The sequence below is a fragment of the Cyprinodon variegatus genome, unplaced genomic scaffold (genome assembly GCF_000732505.1).
Source record: "Cyprinodon variegatus isolate N-32 unplaced genomic scaffold, C_variegatus-1.0 Scaffold189, whole genome shotgun sequence".
Classification (NCBI taxonomy): Eukaryota; Metazoa; Chordata; class Actinopteri; order Cyprinodontiformes; family Cyprinodontidae; genus Cyprinodon; species Cyprinodon variegatus.
Window position 1 is genome coordinate 112,949 of NW_015150642.1, and position 9,340 is coordinate 122,288.

Sequence of the window (9,340 nt, forward strand, 5' to 3'; positions counted from 1 at the left end):
AATGTTTATTGAAGGCTAGAAACGTTTTTGTTATGCTCACTTGTTAAGCAATAAAAGCAATACCAGTTCTGTTAAAAAAATTTTGTTGCATCGTCTTTCCACCAAATAACAGAAAAGTATCGATAGTGGTATCGATAAGCCCAAACGTTATTGATTTTCGGGTTTTGAAAAAAGTGGAACCGGGTCCTTGATGGAACCGGGTTTCGATCCCCATCCCTACTTGGACCAGACGTTTGATCCAGAGAACATTGGAAATGTTTCCAGTCTTCATCTCAGTTGAATCAGAAAGTTACTGGTCTGCAGGTCCAACTTTAACCTGAATCTTCAACGTCAGAACCCCTGATCTTCAAGGTTTGGTGTGAACTTGGTCTGAGTTCCTCAGTGATGATGCAGGAACCATCGGTCTCCTGAGGTTCTCCTGGTCTGATGGTGGTGAGCAGAACCTGTTTTGGTTCTGACCTGAGGGACCTGCTGACCGTCTGATATCCGTTTGTTTCCAGAGACCAAGCTGGTGGACATCATCAGGAAGATCGCCCAGCAGTGGAGGACGCTAAGCCCAGAGGAGAAGAAGGTACCATTTTGGTGGAGACCTTCTGGACCAGTGTTCTACTGCTGCCATCTTAGATAAATTCTCTTGTCCTGCTTAGCCTTTCCAGGAGGCCTCTGTCCAGGCCATGAAGCAATTCAAGGTGGACTTCCAGAAGTACCAGGCCCAGCTGACCCCGGCCCAGCTCCAGCAGCAAGCTATGGAAAGGAGGCAGAGGATGGCCAAGAGGAAGGCCATTCGGAAGAAGAGGGTAGGAGGAAGCTGCTCCCTTCGTCTGCGCTAATCTTTGTGGTTCCTCCCCAGCCTAGAAAAAACAGTCCTAGCCAGTCCTGGAGAAGCCTGGAGACACCCTGACCTTCCCTGCAGGAGCTCTTAGGCTGCTGCAGACAAACTAACATTAGCCCCTGAATGCCGCAGACGAGCTAACGCTAGCCCCGAGTGCCGCAGACGAGCTAGCGCCAGCCCCGAGTGCTGCACACGAGCTTACCCCAGCCCCGATTGCCGCACACGAGCTGACGCTAGCCCCGAGTGCCGCAGACGAGCTAGCGCCAGCCCCGAGTGCCGCACACGAGCTAACGCCAGCCCCGATTGCCGCACACGAGCTGACGCTAGCCCCGAGTGCCGCACACGAGCTGACGCTAGCCCCGAGTGCCGCAGACGAGCTGACGCTAGCCCCGAGTGCCGCATACGGGCTGACGCTAGCCCCGAGTGCCGCATACGGGCTGACGCTAGCCCCGAGTGCCGCATACGGGCTGACGCTAGCCCCGTGTGCCGCAGACGGGCTGACGCTAGCCCCGTGTGCCGCAGACGGGCTGACGCTAACCCCTAGTGCCGCGAACGAGCTGACGCTAGCCCCGAACGAGCTGACGCTAGCCCCGAGTGCCGCAGACGGGCTGACGCTAGCCCCGAGTGCCGCAGACGAGCTGATGCTAGCCCTGACCCTGGAGCAGTTAGCCTCAGAGCTCCGCTTGTAGCCGCGATCCTCTGAACACGGGAATGTTTTAAATAACGTATCAGTAAACGGCCATACAGTGGAACACTGAGCTGAACCAGAGTTTGCTTCTGAAACCTTTGATCTGCTGGCAGCTGATCAGAACCAGGAGGAGCAGCGCCTTTCACCAGTTGGTGTCCGTCCCCTCTGGCAGCAGTTTGGTCTGGATCAGGAACCTTCCTGTGTTCCACAGGATCAGCAGCATCATGTAGCCGTCTGGGGGGATCTGTCCACATTTAGCTCCCTGAGGAGAGAACCTCTGTCGGTATCGGTCGGGTCTGATTGTCTCCTGCCAGAACCAGAACCAACGTGTCAATGTGTCTGTTTCAGGAACTGACGGTCCTTGGGAAACCCAAACGGCCCAGATCTCCGTTCAACATCTTCATGTCTGAGCACTTCCAGGAGGCCAGAGGAACCAGCACCCAGGTGGGCAGAACCTTCCACATGAGTATCAGTACCAGAAAGAACTGAGCTGAATCCTGCAGGGATCAAAGAAAAGCTGAGCTAGCCTAGCCTGAACAGAACCGAAGAAATAAGGTTCATGATGGAACATCTGGCTTTCCCAGGTTCTGACCTCATCGGATGTTCCGAGGTTCTGACTGCCTATTCTCTGATCCAGAAAATGTTAAGAACTGTTCGTCACCATCAGCTCGTTAGAAACTGAAGGAACCTTTTGTGGAGCAGAGTTCCTCCTTCCTGGTCTTCAGGGTCCCAGCATGTTCTAGATGTTCTCCTGCCTCCACACACCAGACTAAAAGAAATGGGTGATGAACAGCTTCTTAGGAGGAAATAAAATTTGATTCACATGCGACACATTTAGAACATCCAGGACCGCGGACCCCGAGGACCGGGCCTGGACCCATAGGTCTGGAGGCGGAGATCTCTTCTCCAAATGGGTCCTTTAGGTTCCAGTAGCCCCCCAGCAGTAGCAGTGCTTCCCCACTTAGAGAACCAGTTTTATTGTTGACAGGACCGGTTCTGACCCAGACCAGGAACCTTCTGTAGATGTTTTCCAAACACAAGAACCCAGATGAACCTCTGCTGTTTGTTTCAGGCCAAAATGAAGTCTCTGCTGGAGGATTGGAGAAACTTGTTCAGTCACCAGAAACAGGTTTGGTTCTGACGGATCTTCATGTCTCTGTGGCCCAGCGAAGGGTAGCTAGATGTTCTGATCAGCTCTCTACATCTCAGGTCTACATCCAGCTGGCTGAAGATGACAAGATCCGTTACAAGAACGAGATCAAGTCCTGGGAAGATCACATGGCAGACATTGGACGAGAAGATCTGATCCGGGAGCAGACCCGGCCCAGGAAGAAAAAAGTTCCTGCAGTGAAGGACACCAAGAAGACCCAAGTGGTAAAGAAGACCTCTCCATCACGGAGGTCTAAAGCTGCTACTAAGACCAAGTCTGCAAAAACTGTGAAAAAAGGACCTTCTAAGAAGTGATCAGAGGTGGGTCCATCCAGGAGGAGCAGAACTCTGGACCCAGTGGCTGGTTCTGCTCCCCTGGACGCCACTCTCTTCTTCTTTTTGTACAGCGCTCTTTCTAAAATAAACCGTCTTTAGGTCTGTTTTCCAGAACCTGACTGGATTTTTCTTCTGAAAGCAGCTGCTCTGTAGTTGGGTGGTTTCATGGGTAGAGCCTCAGGATGGGCGAAGCCTCAGGATGGGGGTTCTGGGGCGTCCATGTTGGGTTGGAGGTAACCCTGGTAACCACGTGTCACAGATTCAAACCTCATTCATTCAAACCTCTAGACTCAGAACTCTCTCTAATGAATTAGATTACTTTCTATGTGCTGCAGATCTAGACTAATGCTGCATTCACACCAGAGACGTCAAAAATGCTCAAACTCAGAAGTCTGGACTCTGGTTCAAACGATGCTCTGGAAGCTTCAGGTGTCCGGAGGCTCGGCGCTCTGGTTGTTTATCTGCTCGTTCTGTAGCTTCCAGCTAGAGAGCAGCTCGGCTTTATTTACTTTATGAGCTGGAAAAATAGTTTGAAAAGGTTTTTAAGCGAGAAAGTCCACCTCCAAACATCCTCTGATCATCAGGATTATAATCCCACTATAATCTGCAGTTCTTGTTGGGAGCTCCAGCATAGCGCCAGGAGGCAGCGCTGGAAATCCCCACTGAAAGCTCAGCCTCTGGGGGATTTCCTGCTGCCGTTCATAGCGGCTGGATGTGAATAGAAAGACTTTTTAAGGTTTGTGGGAAAAACTGGAAGAACCAGAATAAACAATTCAATATTTTAACATTTCTAGTTAATTTGTGGATTTAGAAACTGTTTCTCCATAGTTCATAAAAATGTTTTAGTGCAGCAATAATGATCAGAGCTGCTCTCTGATTCCTTCTACGTAACAATCCATCCTACCTGCTTTATTTAACCTTTATAATATTTATTTATTCTTCATGGCAGCTTGTAGGTAGAGTCTGTCTCCCTAATAAACTCCTGGAGCAGCTTTTCTGATTGGTTGACGCTCCGCCGTCCCCCATAGACTCTGGATGTGAATCAGACGCTTTGCGCCTTCGATGCGAACGCAGCCTAAAGGTTCTGCAATATTAGGAACCGGGTCTGTTTGACCCACTGGACAGAACCAGCTGGTTGATTATCAGAATTAGTCCAAATCAGCTTTTCTACCACAGAGAATTAAAGGCAGTTCTGAAGATGAAACCCGGTACCAGTGAGGTGGATCAGAATAATGAAATCCATTTATTGAATAAGTTAAAGGTACAAAACGTGGTCCTCAGAGGGACTGCTGGTCCAGAACAGTCCTGGCTCCACCGGGCCTCACGGCTGAGCTGCTGCTGCCTGATCCAGTAAGGACTGGAAGTCAGGAGAGAGAACCAGCTTGTGTTGGACGTTTCCCAGCACCACCAGGTTCCCAGTCCTCCCAGCAGTCAGACGAACCGACACCAGTTGCTGAAAAACAGGAAGCAGAATCCCAGTCAGAGGTTGGAGCGCCGCCACTGGAGGACAGGGCTGGAACTGGTTTATACCAGCTTCTGACAGAAGGTCAGAACCAAAATCTCAGTTACTACAGCTGTAAAACGGTTGTCATGGAAATGTTTGATCAACCTAGAAAAACTAGATCTAGACTGAAGCTGTTACCTGCAGGAAGGAGAAAGCTGCTCCCTCTGACACGTCCAGGAGAACATCTCCGAGCTTCAGCTCAACCTTCCCAGATTTCCTGATCTGCAGTTTCCCCAGAAATCCTTCAGGGAGCTGATGGAGCTGAAGGAGCTGCAGAGGAAGAGGAGGAAGATGATCAGCAGGAAGACCAGGGATGAAGGTGACCTCTGGGGACAGGTTGGGGTTGGATGGTTCTGGGTGGATGGTTCTGGGTGGGGGTGGATGGTTCTGGATGAGAAGCTGCTCCAGCTGTGGAGCAGCTAGCAGCAGGTGTGGTTCCTCACCTTCCCTTCCTTCTCTGATCTTCCTCCATGAGCTGCTTCCTCTGCAGCAGGGAGGCCGTCTGGGAACTGCATGAAGAACATCTGCTCTCCTTCAGCCACACTGAGGTCCTGCAGCTTCTTCACCAGAGACGGCTGCTCAGGCGGTTCGGACGGCGCGGTCCGGAGCTCCGCTCCTCGAGACGGCGCCGGTTCTGGACCTGCAAAGACAACCAGTACATCAGGCTCAGCAGCAGCTATCAGAGCAGAACCTTTAGGCTCGGTTCTGCTTTTCATCCTGGTTCCAGATCCTTCAAAGCATCAGAGCCGCTGAGCAGAACCAGCTGGGTTCCTTCATCCAATCCGCTGCTGAGTCTCTGATCAGAAGATCAGTAGAAGTTTGAACAAACACACCAAAAAATTAAGGTTTTAGACAATCTGAACCCAATGGCTCCGCTTCTGTAGGCGGCATGAGGATGACTCTGACTGGACCGTCCACCGCCGTCCTGCAGGTTCTAGACGTCTAAAACCTGCAGGACGACACGGGGACACGTGTCTCACCTGAGGCGGTGGACGTGGAGATGCTGCTGGGTCGGTACTGAGGCAGGCTGACGGGCTGCAGGCTGGAATCGTTCCTCAGCTCTGGATCTACCAGGAACTGGAGAGGAAGCAAACATCCTGTTAGAGGTCCGCTTGGACCGGTTCTGACTGAAGCAGAAGGATGTTCTGGTTCAGCCCAGAGCGTCCATCCTGCAGCGATCTGATTTCTGAGGGAACATCTGGGAAGCTCTCACATCATCTCGCTGCAGCCTGCTGAGAAGACGACCTTCATCCTCCCATGAAGCTTCTCCTTCCTTCTTCACCAGCCGGCCAGGAGATGAGGAGGAGTTCTGGAAACTTCTGGTACCGGATCGGCCTGAGGGGAGAACGGCGCCATGAGCTCCGGCTGTGGTCCTCAGGGACAGAGAGACGGAGACGGACCTGTTTTGAAGCTGGAGGAGGCAGGATGGTGTTCAAAGATGGAGTGGGACTGGATGGTCTGAGGTCGGCTTCTCCTCCCTCCTCGGCTCTCTCTTCTCTTCCAGCTTCTTTCAGTCTTCTCCTTCTTAGGAGCCACGGGGAATTGGGCTCGCAACCTGTGGAGGGCAGCTTGATCAGAGGCGGCCTTCAGAGCCGTGGAGGTTTTACGTGCTGCAGATCACTCACTCCTCTCTGCTCCTCCTCACGGCGTGGACGTTGGGCTCCCAGGTTTTCTACAGAGAACAGAAACCAAGGTGAGAACCTGCAGACCAAACGGCTTCAGCTGCATTCGGAGCTCCGTCACTAAGCTTCCTTTCAAAATAAGGGTTTAGAAAATCAAAGTCATTTTTAAAAAGTGTTGATTTTAATAGATTTTTTTCCTCCATCAGCAATTTGGGTTTCCTACATCCTGTCATCTCAGGTCACTCCATAGATCCAGACCAACCAGATCATCCAGTCAGATTAAAGTATTTATGGAAGGAAAACCAGCTGATTGGTCTTTCCTGCTTTCATCGCCCTGCATCACATCCTGCAAACCTTCCTAACTTCAGGAGAGGATCCTGCTTTAGCCCTTTAGTTTAGACCTTCGGTTTTGTATAAAAAAACACTTTAAATACTTTGACAGGTGTGTATCTGTTTAGTGATTTACAAAAAAATACGATTTAAGGTCAGGTCGCCATACCCTTCAAAAAAAAAAAAGTTATTAAATAGTTTTAATACACTGTATACTTATGAGTGTAGTCTTTCTTCAATTTACAATAAAAAAATAAATAGAAACAGAAGTGAAAAGTTTGGTATTCATTCTTTCCTGCTTTGTGTGATAACTGATACGGTTGCTAAGCAACAGAGCCGAAGGCTTGACATGTTTGAATCCACAGCCACAAGTCTTCTGGTCTCCTTATTTACACAGAACTGGAATGATCTGGTCCAGGTTGACTGGGTCCTGGAATGATCTGGTCCAGGTAGACCGGGTCCTGGGAGGATCTGGTCCAGGTAGACCGGGTCCTGGGAGGATCTGGTCCAGGTAGAACGGGTCCTGGAATGATCTGGTCCAGGTAGACCAGGTCCTGGAATGATCTGGTCCAGTCAGCGGCCCAAAAAGTGTCCTCCTTTTCAGAAACTCAAATCTGGTCACCATATTTATGCTAGCATTGCTATCAACAGCTTAGTGACAGAATCATCCTCCCAGGCTGCGGTTGTGATGGCCTTACGGTGGGAACAGCCCCTCGTTTCAGTAAAAGAAGTTCAGCAGATCCTGCTTTGAACTGTCCAAGATTGTGAAAGCTGTCTTTAATAAAATGCTTCGAGCAAATGAACAGCTGAGCATCAAACTTTGCAGGGATCTTCTGATAGACTAAGGAAAACTGTGAAAATGTTCCCTTTTCTCCAGTCAGCCTGGAACGCTGTGTTTCCTCCTGTGGTTCTGGTTCATTTTCAATAGAGAAACTTCCTGCTTTGTAATTCTTGTAGAAGTAACCCGTAGACTGTGGGCTAAACATCTATAAACTGCTGTCTTCCATCTTCCTCTATTCATGTTCTTGGGCCGTGAACCAGTGGGCTGGGGCGTGACAAAAGTCCAGGCCAGAACCAAATAAGGCAACAGCCCAGAGTTTACGTCAACTTGGTGCTTCATTTGGATTCACTGTTTTATGGTGGAAGTTTAGAATAGTTAGATTTGCAGAGAAAGGAGGTGTTGATGGAGTTTGAACTTCTCTGTACGTCCATTTCACCCACTAAACTATCGTTATTCATCTATGACAATGGAAACTCTGCATTCTATCACCCCTTTAATGTTGTGATAGATTACAGCCATGAAAATATGTTTCAATGTCAAATATTGATATATACAAACATTAAAATATATTAAATATGTATTGTTTATTTCAATAAACATATAATGTGAGAAATGCGACAGGTGGTTCCACACTTCATGTCTGTCAATGGGGAGCAAGGACATCGAAGACACCCGTGAGAAAAACTGGAAATGTTTGTTATGTGAATAAATGAAAGAGAAACTGGTTCTACAGAAATATATTTGTATATTTTTTAACTGCTTTTTTTTAAATTAAATTTTTTATAGAAATATTAGGATTTTTGCTCAATAGCTTCCAGGTTATGTGATGAATAGACTCAAAATTAGTGTTGGATCATAGTTCTCCACTGGCTTCAGGAGTAATGCCTTTTTTTATTTTTACATTTCAAGTCTCTTAATAGTTTCTAATATTTTTTTATACATTTAATTTTTTTTTTTTATATTTGTGTAGATATTAACAGTTTTGCTAAATAGGTTTTTTGATGGACTGACAGAAAATCTATCAGAAATCATGGTACTAGGCTGCTTTAACAAGATGCACCATTTAGTTCTAATATGACATCTCTAAATATGTATAATTTTTTGTAAATATGATAAATATCAATATTTTAGTTTGATAGCTTCTTGGCTTCAAAATCTAGGCCTTCATTTTTATTTTGAAAACAGGAAGTCGGTACACAATGTAGTGTGTTTTTACTGTAAAGTCTATAATAAGGGTGCACTTGAAGTGTTCCTCCGGTCGCAGTGTACCCGGAGCAAAGGGGAGGTTTTCCCGGAGGAAGGAGCGGTTTAACCGGAGCGAAAGTCTGTCCACCGTCAAACTAACTTCACCGCGGTTTAGATTAGACGCTCCTTCTTCTCACTCAGTCCTCACCTTGGCCTTCCTTGGTGCGCCCCCTAGCGTCAGGTCTCTGGTTCTGAGGGAGGGCAGCCTCCCCCTCGGACCGCCGGAGCCCAGGCTCCAGGTCCGGCTGTGCTCCGGGGCTCCGCTCCGCTCCGGCCCGGCTGGCCTCTCAGTCTCGCTCATTATTTCCTAAAATCTGCGGCTCAAAGCTGCTTTCTTTTCTGCCATCTTTGAAAACCTGCTTCAGAACCGGAACTGGGTCTGTGGTTCGGACTCGGTCCTTTTTATCACTGGAAGAAAAATAATCTCTGCTTTTCGAAAGCAGCAGAAACAAAAAGATCTGAATCATTTAGTTTCCATCATCAAACCGCAGCTTCTTCCTCACCAGCTCCTCATCCTCAGTCTTCTTCTTGGCGGGAAAAGCAGCAGCCTTGTTGTGCGCAGGCGCCACCTGGTGGTAGAGGTTGGTTTAGCATCCTGGTGCAGAATATGGAAACCCTGAAAACTGCTGATCAAATAAAATCAAAAGAGGAAAGTTTGAAATTGAATTGAATTTATATATTTATCATCATAAGCTTAAATCCTCTGCCGTACAGCTGATGACCCGTTAGAGAGCAGAAGATGTGGAGATGATCGGAGCAACAGCTGAAGAGAAAGAGGACAGGGTGAGAGGAAGAGTCTTCACACACATCATCATCATCATCACACCAGAGAGTTAAGAGGAACATCATGGAT

At 48.3% G+C, this 9,340-nt stretch overlaps 2 protein-coding genes across 2 annotated transcripts in view; one reads left to right on the forward strand and one right to left on the reverse strand.

The window, feature by feature from the left end:
- Positions 1-3,591, forward strand: part of tfam (transcription factor A, mitochondrial) — an 8,790-nt gene extending 5,199 nt beyond the window's left edge. The window contains exons 2-6 of the mRNA XM_015379298.1: positions 475-571; positions 648-797; positions 1,869-1,964; positions 2,593-2,649; positions 2,730-3,591. Coding sequence (XP_015234784.1) covers positions 475-571; positions 648-797; positions 1,869-1,964; positions 2,593-2,649; positions 2,730-2,984 — 655 coding nt within the window. The 3' untranslated portion in view covers positions 2,985-3,591. The remainder of the gene's footprint in view (positions 1-474; positions 572-647; positions 798-1,868; positions 1,965-2,592; positions 2,650-2,729) is intronic.
- A 124-nt stretch (positions 3,592-3,715) lies between these two features.
- Positions 3,716-9,009, reverse strand: LOC107087639 (DNA-directed RNA polymerase III subunit RPC4-like). The gene is made up of 8 exons (XM_015379317.1): positions 8,636-9,009; positions 6,135-6,181; positions 5,910-6,064; positions 5,723-5,844; positions 5,490-5,586; positions 4,953-5,149; positions 4,648-4,779; positions 3,716-4,458 (listed from the first exon to the last, which is right to left on the reverse strand). Exons 1-8 carry the CDS (start codon positions 8,786-8,788, stop codon positions 4,327-4,329), a joined length of 1,035 nt encoding a protein of 344 aa, XP_015234803.1. The 5' UTR covers positions 8,789-9,009; the 3' UTR covers positions 3,716-4,326.
- Positions 9,010-9,340: the final 331 nt, after the last annotated feature.